The sequence below is a fragment of the Pteronotus mesoamericanus genome, unplaced genomic scaffold (genome assembly GCF_021234165.1).
Source record: "Pteronotus mesoamericanus isolate MK-2021 breed Mesoamerican mustached bat unplaced genomic scaffold, CSHL_Meso_final contig_74, whole genome shotgun sequence".
NCBI lineage: Eukaryota > Metazoa > Chordata > Mammalia > Chiroptera > Mormoopidae > Pteronotus > Pteronotus mesoamericanus.
In genome coordinates this window covers 35990585-36008850 of record NW_026555247.1, presented here as the reverse complement: position 1 = coordinate 36008850, position 18266 = coordinate 35990585, and the positions used below count along the sequence as shown (strand labels likewise).

Genomic DNA, 18266 nt, shown 5'->3' with positions numbered 1-18266 from the left:
TCATTACCCTTGCCCTGGCTGGTGTGGCACAGTGGATTGGCGCATCATCCCATACACGAAAATGTTGCAGGTTGGATCCCCAGTCAGGGCACATACCCAGGCTGTGGGTTCGATCCCCAGTTGGGGTGTGTCCAGGAGGCAAACTGATTCATGTTTCTCTCACATTGATGGTTCTCTCCCTCTCTCTCCCCATCCCTTCCCCTTTCTCTAATATCAATGAGCATGTCCTCGGGTGAAGATTAAAAATAAGTAAATAATAAGTAAATGAGACCACTGCCCTCAGTTCTGCAGCACCTGGGGCAGGAATCGATGTGGAAGGCAAGCATTAGTCTGCAGATGGGCCTGGCCCTCATCGCGGGCGTGTCTGTGGCCCTCAGCCCCTCTGCACCCGGAGTGTGTCCCCTGTACAATAGGAGGAGGGCGATTGCAGGCCCTTCCCAGTTGTGTTGACCAATGACCACAGAGAAAAACTGCAAAGTACCACCGATGCTTTTAAGATGCTTAAAACAAACTTAAACCGCAGTGGCTGAAAGAGGAAACTGCTGATTACTTTCATGGCCGTCTGCCTGCACTCCTGAAAGTTCTGGACACAGGCTTACAATTCCAAATGTTTTCTGTCTTCCACTGCAAGTTCTCTAAATTCAGTCAGTGGGAAATGGCCTATGTTTTCATGCACTGTCCTCGCCCCCCACAAGGTGGCGCTGCTTCCCAACGAGCAATTCCTTTCCGCTAGAACCTTTCCATAAGAATCTTTCCCAGCGGCTCAAATTGGAGCTGCCAGAGGGAAGAAAACAATGAAGAATCACCCCACCCTACGCGCCCCCCCGCCCGCCCCCCGGATCTCAAGCTGCAAAACCGGATCCTGGGATTAAGAGGGCCAGTGTCAGAAACCTGCAGTCACTGCGGAAGAGTTGTGGCTACAGGGAGGGTCTTTGATGTCCCTGCTGTGATATGCCCCTTTCCAGATCGGGAAAGAGGAAGCCTAAAGCCCCCGTGCTTGCAAGGGGGAGAGATACTCGCAGGGTTCCGGTGACGCGTCTGCAGGGCTCACGATTTTCAAGTGGGCTGATGTGAGGTCGACCGACCGTAAGAATCCGATGTGCTGGGGCCTCTCCTTGCTGCCCTCCGGCCACGGTCCTGTGAAGGGTCTATGGCGCTGCCGGTTAAAAAAAAACAAAAAACAAAAAAACAAAAACAAAAAAAACCAAAAAAGCAAGATGCAAAAGACAAAAAAAACCCCAAACACGCCCTCTGCCTGAGCTCACACCTGCCTCTCCACCCTCGACCCCACAGCCCTTCATTCTCATAATAGCTCCCGCGCAAAGAAGGAAGGAGCAAAGATGCAGTTTGCATGTTTGAAGTCAGGGCACCCTCTGACTTCACCCCTCCCCCCCACCTCAGCCCCTTCCTCTTGAAAAGAAACGGCCGTTTTGGTGGGGTGGGCACAGCGGAGGAGGTCAGCGCTGTTTCTTATTTGAGATGAAACATGGGAGGGTTCTGGGGCTGAACCCCTCTCCCCTGGCCTCCATCTGGTGTCACCGCCTCGGCCTCAGGAAGCTTTTGTGATCAGTGTGGAGAATTGCAAAGAGGTGTCTTCCAAGTTCAAATGGATGGTGCTCATTAGGTACTAGATGCTACCTGTTTTAAAAAAAATTATTTTACAGGGTGCTTTCATGCTTTTGGAAGGAGCTCAGAAAAATTTAATTGTTAACACTGACGTAACAAATAAATAAATAAATGTATTCGAGTCTGCCTTGTAATGAACTTACTCTATTTTGGTTCTAAAAATTCAGGACTGTGGGACTGAGCTCATGTATTGAGAGCCCATCGCTGCCGTTCATTGGGAACCTCTCCAGCTAGACAGTTTTTGAGGACCAGGGATGTCTGATGTCTTGTTAGTGGAGAGAGCTGAAGTAATGACACGAGACATAGTGGAGAACTGCTTGCTGCCTTCACCCAGACCCAATCCTCTTCCACGCACTCCTGTCTTAAACCAGAACCACCATCTGTTCGCCAAAATTGAATTCCGCTGACATTTGAGTGCCTTCCTGGGGTTTTTTCAGGCATTATGTCGGACCTTTCCCATTCATTATTTCATTCACTCTCCACAGCCATGATTTCAAACCAGCCACCGGTTTTTATGCCCATGGAAAACGAGGCTCAGAGGGCCAAGTTGCCTTCCACTTGCCTCTCCCACCCCCTTGCCTTCCCCACTGCCTCACCCTAACCTGCCTCTGCACCTCCAGGCGTCAAGCTCAGCCACTCAACGGTTTCCTCAAAAACCACGATCAACACACTTGGCTTCTGTTTAAAACTTGGTAACTTCCAATTTTTCATTCATTCAACCCCCAAATCTCCAGTCCAAGTCCGTTCTGTTGAATCACAAAATCTTGTAACTCTTTCAAAATGGCTCCCTTGACTACAGCTGCCCTTGTCTCCTGCTCCTCCCTCCTGTCACTTGGTCTGTGCCTCTGACACCCTTCCTCCCCAGCATGCAGTCCCCTTCCCAAAAGAGGTCGCCCGAAACCCACCCAGACCGGAAGGCTCTGCACACTCACCTCCTCCGCGGAGCCACACACAAACACATCCAGGCCACACTGTGCTCCCCTTGCCAACCTTCCACGGTGCTGTTGCTGCGCCATTTCAGGAGGCTGTCAGGAGATGGACTGAGGGACTAGTGTGCAGCTGGTGGGAGCGCAAGACTCTTGGCAAGGGGTAGGGCCAATCTCGCTATATTTACATTTATATGCCCGCCCCCCATGCAATGGAATATTGTCAAGTTAGTAAAAATGGCTGAACTGCGGGAAAGTAATGCCAGATGTATCTTTTTGACCCTGATAGAAAGCATATTTCTTATGGCTTATTTTCATCTTGGTGGTGGCGAATATTAAAATGTATTTGAGAGAATGGTATTTTTAACTTATTGCAAATTAAATTCCTGCTAGTTAACTCAGGATGGCATAAATAAATAGTAAGATAACCTGACTTGCACAGAAGGCCAGGTCCCGGATATTTCTCCTATAAAGCTGAAGCGTATCTGAGGGAGAAAGATGTAAAATGTGCAAAGAATAAAATTTAGAGTAGCTCTTGGTGTGGTGGGGAAGCAGGATAAAGGGAGGGGCGAGGACCCAGGTGATGACCCCGGAGACCGGCGCGCCAGCTCAGAGGGGCCCACACGCAGGCCGTGCTCAGGGGCACACTTGCTGGCTAAAGCGGAAAGCCCGTGCGCTGGAAGCCACCGACCCCACTGCCCGCTGGGTGCAAAGGGGTTTCCGTTAGACGGCTCCAGACAGGCACCCAGTGCCCCGGGAGCTGGGGGACACCCCGAGGGTCCGGGCTGAGTGACAAGACATTAGTCATTGCCAGAGGACGTGACTGATGTATGGATACCTGGGAAGTGCCACCCCATCATCTCTTAGAAATTAATGACTGTATAAAAACTGCCTTGAGAAGGGATAGAAGACATGGCCAATGAAATAAAGATACTCAGTACTGTGCTGGGAGAGCTGCTGGGAAAACAAAATCGTATTACTAAATTGGAGAAAGCAAGTTAAGTCCTGCACACTTTCAGGGAGAAAGGCCTAAACCGGTGACACAGCTCCAGTGTGACAAGGACTCTGTCCTGGCTACCACGGCAGCACACAGTCGGCTATAGAGTCAAGCTGCTTGGGGGAAACTGAGGAACATCCAGAGGGGAAATAATGTTGGGATTCAGCGCCTACATTGCAGGGACATAGTGGGTTGGTACTCTAAAAAGAAAAAATATATATATGATGTATAATATCATCCTATCTTTCACTTTTATAAAATTTGTAATAAAGCACAATTCTTAGGTTTTTTATTTTTTTATTGCTGTTAATTCAAGGAAAAAATGTTGCATAAAATCCAATCTTTTCTAGAAATATAAGTGGCCTTTCCAGTACATAACATTTCAAATATCAAAGTATATGGTAAACATACAAATAAGGAGAAGGTAGCACACCTCCTATGTACAGTACAGTATTTTAAATCATAAAATAAGCTCCATAAAGTACAACTGGCAAGTGATTCACAATGCGGTCCATACGTGGCTTTATCAAAACTCTCACTTGAACAACTCAACTGCAGCTTAACAATTCATTTAATAATGTGGTCCAAAAATACCCAGATCAAATAAAATATAATTAATCAAAATAATTTTTTACTCAAATTTTTTTTCTTTTTAAATTAAAGCTTTCCTCTACCCCTTCCTACCCACCCTTTCCCCGTCAACTCCCACCCCTGAAAGAAAGTTTCAGAATGTACATTGGTGCTATAAATAGAAATGCTACCTAGGAAGCATTACACGAAGCTTCTTTTTTCTTCAAGTTTTTCCTTTTGTCTCGCCACCTGTTGGGCTTCTGAACCAAGACCAAACGTCGAGGCGCCTCGGCTGCGCACCAAGCTTGCTGCGCGCGAAGAAACCTTTCGCTGACGCCCTGGCCCTGCAGCGTGGGAACAGAGCCCACCCAACCCCCACCGCTGCGCCCACAACGGCACGGCGGGCTGCGGAGGGGGCGCCGGCAGGGGTGCCCGGTGCTGGTGACCGCAGCAGCCCGAAGAACATGCCCAGCCTCCCCGATAACCTCAGTGCACTTTAGGAAATCAAAAATTACCCGGAAGCAATTTAGTACATAGATTGGCTTTAAAAAAAACTTTTTTTTTTTTTTTTTAAACAGCAGCATTAAACTTAGTGACATGACACGGACATGATTAATACCATCTTACACTCGGCACTCAGTCTTTCACATTATCATCAAGCAGAGTGGTACACGGTTAAAAAAGTGACTTCGCTACGAGAGACAGGTTAGGGAACAGATACCTGACTTCTGTAGAAAAGCAGAGCTCCTGTGCAGGTTGCAACAGACCACACACATCTTCACCACAACATAACACTGTAACAGGCGGTACGGGACAGGAGGCGGCCTGGCGCGGGCAGCGTCCCTGCGCGCCACGCGATGGTGGACTGCGAGTAAAAATGGCGACTGACCGCCGTGACCCATACAGACACACAGAACAACACTCACGCTGCTTTGTTCACTTTATGTCTCTCGGGAGCAACAGGCTAGAAAAGTATGATGAATTAAAAAAGTTCTTTGTACGAAAAAGCTCTCGGTCCACTGCAGACATCATGTTTTTTCAGTTTTATATGGTTTTACTTCTTCCACTTACTTAAATTTTTATTTGGACAACAAGCGCTGCATATATGTATGTACGTGATGCTGTTTATTACATATATACACACTATCTGGGGACTCTTGACTTCTCCCTTGCGACGAAGGTGGAACGATTTACTCTCAGTGTATGTGCAGAGCAGTCTACGGCAGTGGGGACCAACGCACGGGCCGCCCTCGCTGCGATGGACCGCTGGGACATGGGAGGGTGGCAGGGAGGAAGTGCACTTTAGGGTGAAGTGAGAAAAGCTGGGGAAGAAGCAAAGTATCTTTTTTTTTTTTTTTCAAAACCATACGACTGTCACCAGTGTAGTAAAAAACAAAAAGGTCAAATACACAGTTTTAAAGATTCAGTAAACATTGCACACAGCAAGTATTCAGTGTAAAAAAAAAAAAAACAAAAACCACCACACATCCATTTTCCTTTTGATAGTTTGGATGTTTAAATTACACATATCATACAGACAAGCCTGTTGTTGAACCAGGAGACCAGAGGCTCAAAAGCAATGCATTCTTTTTTGTTTTGGACATCAGTACAGGACAAATGAAAAACCCCAACTGCATAGAAGTCTCAGAAATTTGTAGACAAAGAAACATGAACAAAATACCTTTCCTTTCCTCCCCTCCACGCCCCACCATGACTCCCCACACTTCAGTGTATTAGGTAGGCAAGCTTTACTCGCTTCAGTCTGCAGAGTCCAACGTATCACTAGAAGGGGGGAGGGGAGGTGCGTATCTCAGTCTGTAAGTGCCTAAAATGGGAAAGATAGAACTGCTAAGTCACTGCTTACAACGAAACGCATCACAAACCCCTACAAGATACCAAATGGGCATGCTCGTCAGGGGGCATCTCTTTCCACACTACCACAATTCCAAGGTGGTTAACAGAATTTTTTAAAAGTAATCTGAAGTTTGTGCCCTAAGTTCAACCTAAAGCTATCAAACTCCAGCTTTTAAAAAAAATGCCAAGTTGCCCTGACTGGTGTGGCTCAGTGGACTGAGCACCCCCCCTGTGAACTGAAAGGCTGCCAGTTCGATTCCCGGTCAAGGCACATGCCTGAGTTGCAGGCCAGGTCCCCAGGTGAGAGTGTGCGATAGGCAACCAAATGTTTCCCTCCCTCTTTATCTCCCTCCCTTCCCCTCTCTCTTTAAATAAAATAAATAAATAAATAAATAAAACTTTTAAAATGCCAGGTAAATACTCCCCGATTTAAGACTATTTTTGGGTGCTATTTGGCAAAAATGACAAGAGCCAAATACAAGTGAAAGATAACAGTGTGAGGCATATGCGGATTTTGTATCTTACTCATACTTATTTAAGAACATTTTCTGGTTTTTTGGTGGTAGTAATAACCAACTTAGTTCAAATTCCCTTACTACCAAACCAGTGCTTAAAATATTTTGTTCCTTAAAATGCAACAGCATTTAATTTAAAACCCCTGCTGGGCAGGAAAAGCGCGTGGGGGGCACACTGGGCCCCCGGCAATGCACAGATATTTTAAGTAACTAAAATCTTACATGTCAGATGACTGCCTTAACTTCCTAGTTTTTCAATATCTAAAAAATTTGCTTACTTTATGAAAGAGGATTGTAGCTTTCTAAAAAAGTGCTGCAAGCCAGAGATTTGACATTCTCTAATGCCAATTCCCATTCTATTCCTTAAAAAGTGCCCTTCTGGTTTCCTCCTTGCTCGGAGACCGAGCCCCTCGGACTGCCTGGCGCCGGGGCCCGGGTCTACACTAGGCTCTGCTGTCCGGAAGAACCACATCCTTAAACGCACACACCACGACCTCCTGCTACGACTGAGTCCTCGCCACCACCACGGCAAGGGACACGGCCCACTAAAAGCAAGGCCTCTGCGAGCCCTCGTGATTACCTTGTGCACCGGCCTCCCCGGAGGACTGCTTACACTCCTGCGCAAAGTGCCCGCTGACACCGCAGTTGTAACACGAAACGCTCCCGTTCTTCTTGGGCCCGGAGCCGCTCGTGTTGGCAACTACACTGGGAGCGGCATAGACGGCATAGTATCTCCCAAATCCGGTCACCTGCTGCAGGCCGTAGCTGGCTTGGCTGCCCATGACTGGGTCGTGCACCAGTCCGTTTGCATACGGAGTCGGAGGCAGAAAGAAAGGAAGCTGGTTTCCGTTGCTCTGATGTGCCTGGTTGAGGTAGCTGCCATTGCAGATGGACGGCAGAGGGAAGAGTGGCGGGACTCGGTACATGGGCACAGGGTTAGGGTAATAGTAACTACTTAGCTGGAGGTTTCCGTTGGTCCCACAGCCGCACCTCCGCCCACAAGAACCGCACGGCCCCGAGCCCATCTGCTGCGGCGGCAGCACCGCCCCGCTGGCACTCGTGTTTCCCACAGCACTGATGTAAGACGTGCTGTCGCTCTGCGCCGTGCTGTGCGTCAGCGCGGGGCTCGGGCTGGGGGCGGGGCCTGGCGTGTGGGTGGGGACCGCGGGGGCGCCCGAGGACTGCACGGGGGTGAGGCAGGCGGCGCCCACGGACGCAGCCGACGTGGCCGCCGTGCTGAGCGCGCCGGAGCTGGGGCTGGGCAACACGCCGGCCGCAAGGGGAGAGCCTGGCAAGGTGTAGGGAGCTGGTGGCTGTGCGGCTGAGAGGCCAGCTGCTGAGAGAACTACGTTCACATTGGTAGGCTGAGGGACTGTCCCTGGGTTTCCCTCCATTTGAGGCACCATTTGATTGAGTCCGACCACTTGGGAAGCAGGTTTGGTGATGGGGTCCGTGGCAGCACCAGGAGAGCCCGGAAAGCCACCTGGGTTGTGGACAGGAATAAAGGCAGTGTTTGGTGATCCGACGCCCAGACTGCCGGCCGGCTGCGGGGGGACGGGCGGCGAGCAGCTCTCGGAGGGCCCCTGCGGCGGCGGCAACTTCAGCCTCGGGATGTGTGGAAGGAACGTTGACGGAAGAGGTAAAGGGGCAGCCAGCAGTTCCAGCGGCTTTTCTGACTCTCCAGTCGCGGCCGCCGGCCCTAGGATCCCGACAGGGGCCGCGCCGGACTCCCTCAGCGCAGACAGAGCGACAGGGCTGGGAACGAGCATGCCTATTGCTTTGCCGTCTCCCGGTTTGGGGGGAGGAACGACAACTTCCGACTTCTGCGCGTTGTGCATGACACAGTGTAAAGTCGGCATAAAAGAAATATGCTGATACTTGGGCGCGTCTGAGGGGTCTTCCAAAAGGCTCCCGCCGTCGTTTCCTAAGGAAGCGATTTCTACCGGAGGCGGGACAGCAACAGTCTGCGTCACAGAACCGTAGCTTGTAAACCTCGTTGCTGACGGAGTCCCCGAATCTTCAGAGTTGCTGTCTGTGTCTGAGGGAAACAAACGGAAATGGATGTGAACACCAGTGTGACCTCCCGTCTCTCTCGCTCTAAGTAAATAAAGTTTATCTAAAATAAACCCTGAAGTCTGGGACCGGAGGAAATGCGTCCTCTCAGCTTCCTAACTGCCAAGCTGACCTCCTTGGAATTTTTGGCGCGCTACAGATTTTATTTTAAAAATATAGAAATTCTGGAAAAGGCAAAATCATGAAGGAAAAAAAAAAAAAAAAGGTGGCCAGGAGCAGGAGGTGGGGGAGCACGGGGACTGTCAGGCAGTGAAAGCCGTCTGTGTGACGTTACAATGAAAGATCACGTCGTGACACATTTGTCCGAAGCCACTGAAAGTCGGCCGCCAGGAGGGAACCCTCAGGTAAGCCACAGACTTGGGGCGCTAACCGCGTATCCATGCAGGCTCATCCTTGATTAAAAAAAAAAAAGTGCCATTCTAGTGAATTACGTTGAAAATGGGAGATGTCGTACCTGTGTGGAAAATCCCTATACTTTTCTTAACTTTATTGTAAACCTAAAACTGCTAAAAAAAAAAAAAAAGTCTTTAATTTAAAAAATCAATGGCAAGAAAAGCAACAAAACGTTAATTGGAGACAATGAAACACAATACAAAATACAGAGATTTATTTAATATCTTATTCCTGCGAAAAGGATCAGATATTTTTAACTTTAATCGATTTCAGGCAATTCACTTATTTTCTGCACTGCCAAACCCGAGGTCTCTTTGTTGCATATAAATGATACAATTTAAAGGAGCTCAACTCAGGGTGTATTTAACTGAAGTATCTAGAGGTGGGAAATGGAAGAGGGCTTTTCCAGAATAACGTAAGTATTCTTACACCCCAGTATTTGGGGGCAAGAGGGGAGAACGTAAAGCGTCCAACACAGTCAGCAAGCAGGCGGCCACGCTCTTGCGCCCTCCAGCGGCAGCGGGAGGAGGCAGGCGGCCCCCGTTTGGTTTTATTACTGCAACCTCCTTACACGCGCGGGCATGAGGAAACAGCCTCAACTCAGACTTCCCTTGCATTTCCTGACTTTTGGTATAAAAGAGACAAAAGAAAAACCTAACTCACAACATTTGAATATCAAGAACTCAGATACTGCGGTAATATGTACAGAGAGCATGCAGTTAGCCATAGTGCCTATTTTACCATCTCTGCTCTTAACTATAAGCAGAACTGCAAAATATACTTAAATGTTTATATTTATTAGGGTAATAACTAGTTATATTCAGCTAAGATGTAAAAAAAAATTTTTAAAAAGAACACTGAAAACAAATCATACAAGTCTTTCTGGACAAAGGTTAAACAGAACCTACTCAGCAATAGACTGTCAACAGTATTATTAATTCAACTATTGTAATTTATATTTGAGAGAAGAGATTCAATTTATGAGTAAATGATTCTAGCATAAACTCCCCTTAATGAGGTTTTTATTGCTAAACTTTACAAAACAAAAAGTATCCAAAAACTAATAACTTATTTACAGTATTATATCTGTATCTGTACCATAATTATGAGCACAGAGTTAAAGATAAACATTTGGTCAATTAAATTTCTATATGAGCTGTGCACAATCTCCTTTTTTTTTCCCCCAAATTATAAAAGAATATTTGAAAAGTTACAGATAGTAGGAGTTGCCGTGTTGGGCTATGTGGACTCAGGAAACAAGCTACAGAAGCAGAAGGGCCCTTGGAGCTCAGGAGAAAGAAGGGCAAAGGCAAGGCACAGGGGTGGAGGAAGGGAAGAGGACAGCACAACCCTGTGTTCTTCTAAGGGGGAGCGCACCTAAATAAATTTTCCTAAGCTGGCAAATGGCCCCATGATTTTCAACAGTCCCGAATGGTTTTCTGGGCATTGTAAGGACTCATCTAGCTACTCAAAGACAGGTTTTGTCCTCTTTTTTTGATGTTGACTTTGAGAAGTGTAAAGCCTCAAAAAAAAACACACCCCATTACGACCAGTAAGAACAATAACAACAGCGACATGCTTTTCAAAGCAACCTCTTCATGCACTCAAAATCAAAGCTTTTTTTTTCTTTTTTCTTTTTGGAATCACAGTGGATATTTACCCCTTGTTGGTTTTAGACAGTCCCAAAGGAGTCTTCATTCAGAGAAGGCTCATTTAGCTACTGATAACTGCGCATATCTGAAAAATGACGCATTCCTCCATATGCCCACCTTAGCCTACCAACGACATGAAAGGACGCTATGAACTAACAGAAGTGTACAGATGTACTATGCAGATCAGAAAGGCAGCGTTGCCACAGACTGGTCGAATCAGGGGTGGAGTCACTGCATGCAACATTCGATATGACTTGAAAATAACTGCAAAAGTAAAGAGTGGCTTTACCTGTATATGACACAGCAGCACAACTGCCGCTGTTCCTAAGACATGACCTGACACCGGGATACAGGAGCTAAGATCGCAGAGAGCTGTGGATTGCCCAGGAAGAAGCCACGTGTGGCTGACATGCTGTGGTCTGAGGATCTCTCTAGCTCCTCAGGCAAGCCCAGAGAAGTCATCTAACACTGCCCACAGCATGGGACACCTTATAACCAAAAGGTTACCAGCCAGTTGTTGTTGTCAGGCATAAAAAATGACATCCCCATTCAACTTACGTATTTTTGGGATCACACTTCTGGAATAGAAGAGTAAGGACTTCTGACACTCCACTCTTTAAAAGCAGTAAGAATCCTGGGAAAAACTATCAAAATCAAAATTCTCATACCTGCGGAAATTAACTAAAGACTCGCAGCAGTCTGAGGAGTGTTTATTCAAGAAAAATACCTGAATCTCTTAAGAACTGCAGGTACCTTTGCCTGCATTTTACCTTGCCTAATTCTATTTCATTTTCTCCAGCTCTGAAGTAGCCTTGTAAACTTCCAGTCTTACAGCCACAATAGCTAAGAAAGACAGCAGCCTAAACAGCCATTAGAAGAAGCATAGGTTTGGAGCTCTACAGAACCCATCCCCAAAGAACTGTCACTATTTGACTGGCAACTGAGTTCACTCTTTCAGGGCCCTTTACCCACAGGGCATTGCTCCCAATCAATCAGCAGCAACTATTTAACAACTTGGTGGCCTGGGGCAGCATTACCAGTTAGGACCAACCAGAGGAAAAAACTTAAAGGAAAAACTGGAGAATGAGATGTTCACTAGGAGTTTTGAAAAGCTTCAACACATTCCTGGGAATCTAGAAGGCCACACTCACATCTTGGCCTGTTTGCATACCCAGGAAAGACCTGAGAAGATCCTAAACTCTTGCTTCTGGCCGACTCAGAGCCTCTGTTTACAGAGGAATTGGAGATGTAATACATACAAAAAACAAAAAGGCAGATGTAAATTCTAACATCAACAATCACAGCAAATTTAAGTAGATTAAACACTCCAGTCAGGTGACAGAGATTGACAGAATGACTAAAAAACCATAATCCAACTATATGCTCTCTGTTAAGAGACACACCTTAGATTCAAAGACACAAACAGGTTTAAAGTAAAAGGATGGAAAAAGAGGTGCCCTGGCAAACTCTTCCCCAAAAGAGAACTAGAGTGGCTATGTTACTATCAGATAAAAATTAGAATAAAAGTTGTTACAAGACATGAAGGATATATTATAATGATAAAAGGGTCAATCCATAAGGAAGACATAAAAAATTATAAATATATGTGCATCTAAATGTTCAGTCTTTCTACACTAACTCCATTTTGTTACGACTGTCTCCTATTTAATTTCATAAGCAGTGACTTTTTTTTTTTTAAATCAACACTGCTAGGACCTGCTAAGTCAATGGTCTATACATTCTTTATACCAATTAAATTAAAAATCAGTAACAATGTTCATAAGAACATAAAATGACTTATGTTTGACTGATTTTAAGAGACAACACATATTTTCCTCCACTACCCCCATGTTCCCTCCAAAGAGCAAACCTCTGTCTTTTTCTTCTTCGCTTTCAAAACTCTCTCTTCCATCATGTCGTGGACTAGAGGGAGAACTGTAACTCTCTGAAGATGTTTCTCCACATGTGTCATGTCCAGATCCAATGTCCAAATTCGCATCTAAAAATAATAATTCTATTTTTAAAAATAACGTTGAGTAGTTAAAGTGAAATCTGACTTAAATCATTAGAAATTAGTTACAGCTGTAATTTTTTTTTCAGTTTTCCTGCAATCACCTAAAAAGCTGGTCCCACAGCTTTTTAATAATGAAAAATTCATTATTAAATCACTTTTAATTGAAAATAATTTATAAATACATTCTTAAAAGAACAAAGGCAGAAGGAAAAAAATCAACCTTACTGACTTGAAAAAATCAGAGTTAAAGTTCTTCGTAGGGTCTGTCCAATAACAGCATATTGGGCCACTTTCAAAGTCTAAATATTTTAACTTCTCAGAACCTGTTGGAATTCATTCTTTAAAAGTCCTGAAGAGTAGAACTCAACTGCCAAAAAGTTCCTCTTCAGTTAAAATTACGATACCTGAGTATTCAAAAAGAGTCAAGTCCTGCCTAGTGGACTGAGTAGCTCTTTGAGTTCTGCCCAGAAGCCAAGGTGATATAGAGGTGGGGATTAATTAGCTATATCTGTTCTGAGCACAAGCAAGATTATTGGTGTAACTAGCACTGGACATTCCTGTACTGGTCCTAATTTAGGGTACTGTCTGTCCTATTCATTTCTGTAAATCCAGTGGCCTGCAGAGTGTCTACCTTGCAGCAAGCATTCAGCCTGCTTAGTGTATACTTTGGTGTATAAAACCCCATACAAGGGAGTCCAGAGGGATCTTCAGAACTACAGATGAGTGAGTTGTTTCTATTGCCAGTTGGCAAACCAAACAGAGGTTTTAATTATTAATCACTCGGACAAAATATGTGTTAGAGAAAAGGTGCGGTTTGTGATGGCCAAGTTCGCTGACTAATCTGTGTCTTTCGAAGAGGGTAAATTTGTAACTGGTAAGATTGTTAAGATGACGTAGCCTAGCCCAGCAACTCAAATGGTGGGTGAATGCTAAATAACAATAAAGTCATGAACTGTTGCTAATTAATTTTGAGTAACAAAATGCAAAACCAGCAAGGGAAAATTGTGTAAAATGTCATAAGGCTGTAAGTGGCTGAGAAGTTATTTGGGCAAATAATAATTTTACAGGAAAGTAACCTGGTGTATACTTGTACACCATGATAGGATTTGAAGTTTTCAGTCACAATGACCCAGGGATGCGCATCAACATGAATGGCTATCTGGAGACAATCTAATGTGCCACAGTGGCCCAACCCTGGTATTCAACTGCCAAAAAGTTCTTCTTTAGTTAAAATTACGATACCTGAGTATTCAAAAAGAGTCAACTGCGCTAATGAGAATGAAATCTAAATATAAGACTGTGGCACATATGGATATTCTGCATATAAATATTTCAACAGGCATATAACAAAGCAAACCATTTAAGGATAAAGAGAAGCGAAGATTCAGTATGATAGTTCTCAAACCAGAAAGGATAGACTAGGAGGGGCTTGTGGGGTCAGATAAGCTGAGAGCTCCTCACCAAAATTCAGACAGAGAAACTACCGTGGAGTCTTTGAAACTTCAAAGGTTAAGTTACAGAATATGTTCTTTTTTAAAGCAGCTATTTCTCAAAATGACACAATTCAAAAAATTATTTTCTTTAGATTATATACTAGTAAGCATCCAAATCACCAAATTATCATATATTAATTTGCAGCTTTCAAAGAATTAAATACAGAAATCTAAATCTATACTAAATATAATGCTCTCTTTTTGATCATCCAGAGGGTGCTTTGGAATTGTGTAGAGTCCTTGGAATTGTTATGAGAAATGATATAATATCCCAAAGTGATGGTGTGAAGGTGAGGATATGCCAAAGGATATTCCACAAATTGCCCATTTAAATAAACATGAACTTTATTATTTGTTATTGTGTCTCACAGGGTAAAAGGTCATGCAAGAAGACAAAAAGCAAAAACTTACAGTAGTCACTATTCTAACAATAAAAATCCTGGTTATTAGCATTTATGAACAAACAGAAATTAGTTAAGACTTCACTGGTTAGGTACATCAGAACCACAATTAAAGAAAAGCAGGAGACCTTTAAATCACTACAATCTTCTAAAAGAGACTGAGAGGTCAACCACCGCACTCCCCCAAACTTCCTGGGGCCGCAACCAGCAACAGAAGAGCAGGGTGGAGGAAACACGGGTGATGCACTGCAACAGACTTCTGAACAATGCCACCATGGGAAACCCTACACCGCCTTGGTAGAGAGAGTTAAGGCTTGAGGTTTTAAAGCAAGTACACTGCAAAGAATAGACCATGAACAGCACTGAGAACTTTTGGGGAGGCAGCAACATGGAGGGAGACAGTAAGTGATTATTTTATCCCTTTTTGTACCTTTAGAATTTTGAACTACATGAATGTATTATTACTCAAAATGAAAGTTAAATTTTTACATTAAAAATAAGTAATACTTATCTTAAACCAGACTGAGCTATTTAAAGATCTGAACAAACAAATCAGGAGGACCCAATATTTTCAGTTTAAATATGATTTCTACATTTTATAGTAAGTGTGACTGTTCCATAAAAAAAGAAATCTTAAATTGATCTTGAGTTTACTAAATGCTAAAGGTAATTCCTTGATGCCTTAATATATTTAAAGAGAAATTAATAAATGAGTTTTTCGTAAGATGCAGTCAACAAACATCTGAGCTACGTTTGACATCGAGACAAGTTATACAAAGTATATTTCATTTATAGTCATACTCTGTAAGTATAAATATATATCAGTCAGAGATATATATACAAGATAAAATAGACAAAATAAGGTGTATCTTTTTCTTTTTAATCCTCACCCAAGAACAGTGTCTTCAGAGAGAGAAAGAAGAGAGAGAAACACATTCATTAGTTGCCTTCTTGTACGTGCTGGACTGGGGATCGTATACATCCAGGATTGAGGACTGAGCACTAAGCCTGCAACCTAGGTATGTGCCCTGACTGGGAATTGAACCCGCAACCTTTCAGTTACGGGGCAATGCTCCAAACAACTAAGCCACACTGGCCAGAGCCAGAATAAGGTTTATCTTAATCAAGCATCCTCAGCTCATATTATACTTCCATAATATTTGAAAATAAAGAGGAATTGAAGCTTGCCATATTACTAATAAGTTCTTAATAAACTTTACGGCATGTTTTCTTCTAACTTAGAATGGTGAAAAGGAACTAAATAATTGAGCAACTATGTGCTCAGTACTAGCTAACTAGCTAAATGCTTTTCATATGCTGTCACATTTCAATTTTTATAACCTGGTGAGGTAGGTATTATTCCTATTTTACAAATGAGAAAACTAACGCTTCAGAGAGGCCACACCCTTAAGAAACTGGTGGAGTGCAAGATTCAAACCCGTATCTGTCTGAGACCAAAGTCCATGCATTTCTCCTCTGAAAATAGGAAGCTGAAAAGGGAAGAAGTGTTACAAACTTATCTGGTGAGCAGCGGTTCCCAAATCATGTGAGGGACAAGAGACAGAGTGATTATGTGAGGACTGGCAATGCAAGGGTGGGCAAAAGTAGGTTTACAACTGTGAGTACGCCAAACACAAAGAGCTTATTCTTGTAAAATTATTTATTAATTATTTCCATACAAACTCTGGAAGCCTCCTTTTGACCACCCCTGTATCTGACAGGAATTTCGGCTGGAGAATGCCCTGATTTATTTAGCATGTGCTTTAGGAGACAATATGGTGGCAGTGTAGAAAACGAACTTGGAGGAGGAAAGAACAGAGACAAGAGACCCCGCAGAAGCTATTTCTAATCACACACTGGCAGAAACCTTTAGTCTTATTTTAGTTCTTTCCTCCTCTAGCTGCCATCACCACAGAAAACATCGAAGTGTTACAATATACTCATAAACAACATGTTTTTTTCCCCTATGTCATTCCCCCCCAAAGACAGCTCAGTTAATTCATTCAATGGGTTGGCCAGTGATCTTAAGAGTCAAAATTAACCACATTTCCTTTATTGATATTCAATCTTTCTAAACAAATGTCAATTAAAAAACATTCCATTAAAAAATATTCTGGTTATGTCACATCACAATTTAATGTAGTAACATTTGAATAAAATCTAAATTTTAAATCCTCATTTGCAGGATCAGTCAACAAATGTGTTAGGTACACAAGTGAACAAAACATCCTCCTTAAGGTCTGTGGGGGCCTGTAACCATTTTTATCTTTACTATTAACAGCAAAGGTTGACGTAACACAGGAAAGTTATCAATGAACCAGCAGAAGGGACATTCCTCAGCCAAATGAACTCAAAACCTTTCACCTAAAAATAAAGGGGCCTTAAAATAATGGCGGGTAAACAGAAACCACACAAACCTAGCACAAGAACCTGAGGGTCTGGATTCCCCTAAAGTCCCATAAAACTCCAGAGGACAGCCATTAAATACCAAAGAGTCAACAAGATTCTATCTATACGAATGGGTCCCAGGTTCCACGAGGGTGGGGAAGACCTTCCGGGTCCCCTGGAGCGGGGGACCGGCTTGCGAAGGACGCAAGTGAGGAGACAGCCGGCACCAGAGGGAAGGAGAGCTGGGTCAGCACAACTGTGGCAAAGGAATGCGCCTCCATGGCTGCACTGCATTTCCTAAATGGACTCCATCACTACTTCAGAATGGTTTAATTCTGAAATCGCTGTTCATACCAATGCAGGATAAAAATATATCAGGATTTGACAAAACAGCTCAACACCTTCTATAAAAGCCATCATATGAAACACATTTAGGTGATGGGTATTTGGAACAAAAGCAAACATTCTTACCTTTCACAGAGCCACCCTGGGCATGCTGAGGAGTGGAGAGTCTAATACCATTTATTCTACTATTCAATCTGTTGTCAGTTTTCTTAACTTTCTCCCTAAACCAAAAGCATACACATTACCAACATTTTTTATAAGGTTCTCTGGAGAATACATTATGTACAATAGTATTACTGAAATTCCCCTCAAAACTTTTTATAATTAAAAAAAGGTTTTTAAGAAGGTGTAATCTAAAAGCAAGATTTAGTGTACAGTTCTGAGACTTTTGCCCCTCCAAACTGAACACAGTATTTGACAGTAGCTTTATTTTTATCATTTTGCACATGTTGATTATTTTGAACTACAAAGTAAAGCCTGGAAGTAAAAATATAAAGAAAACTGATGGGGAAATACTATTTACTATTTATAAAACATGAACTAAACATGCCCATAATCAAATGCTATATGTTGTCCTTTCTTCCCAACTTCTATTACAGGGGACGTTAAATTGAACCTACTTTTCTACATGTGGCTTTCCTTTCTTCTTATTTATTGAAGATAAACTTCGTTTATCAGGTGAATGCTAGTGGAAAGAATAAAAAGATATCAAACAGACTAAAGCTAAACTTCACTCCTGTAGGTACCCTCTTATTCTGATATCAACATTGAAACAAGATACATCCTCAGTTATTATAAATCCTAATAAATTTTGATTCCCAACCTATTTTTGAAGTTACCTGACTGAACCACTGAAATTTTTATATTCCTTGATAAATACTTAATATATAACAATCATGAGAAAAACATCTATTTAGTATTTGCTTTTAAAATGGACCTGTATTCTTTTTTTTTTTTTTTTTTTTTACCACAAAATAAAACACAATCAAGTAACTGGCATTTGTTATAGGTGCACTAGT

The 18266-nt window shown here is 43.3% G+C and overlaps 1 protein-coding gene across 1 annotated transcript in view; it reads right to left on the bottom strand.

Annotated features, from left to right (window-relative positions):
* Nucleotides 1-3835: 3835 nt before the first annotated feature.
* The window catches only part of ZCCHC2 (zinc finger CCHC-type containing 2), a 49445-nt gene continuing 35014 nt past the window's right edge, over nucleotides 3836-18266 (bottom strand). The window contains exons 10-14 of the mRNA XM_054583761.1: nucleotides 17868-17932; nucleotides 17374-17468; nucleotides 12477-12605; nucleotides 7069-8526; nucleotides 3836-5944 (exon numbers count right to left, since the gene is read on the bottom strand). Of these exons, the coding sequence (XP_054439736.1) occupies nucleotides 5877-5944; nucleotides 7069-8526; nucleotides 12477-12605; nucleotides 17374-17468; nucleotides 17868-17932 (1815 nt within the window). The 3' untranslated portion in view covers nucleotides 3836-5876. The remainder of the gene's footprint in view (nucleotides 5945-7068; nucleotides 8527-12476; nucleotides 12606-17373; nucleotides 17469-17867; nucleotides 17933-18266) is intronic.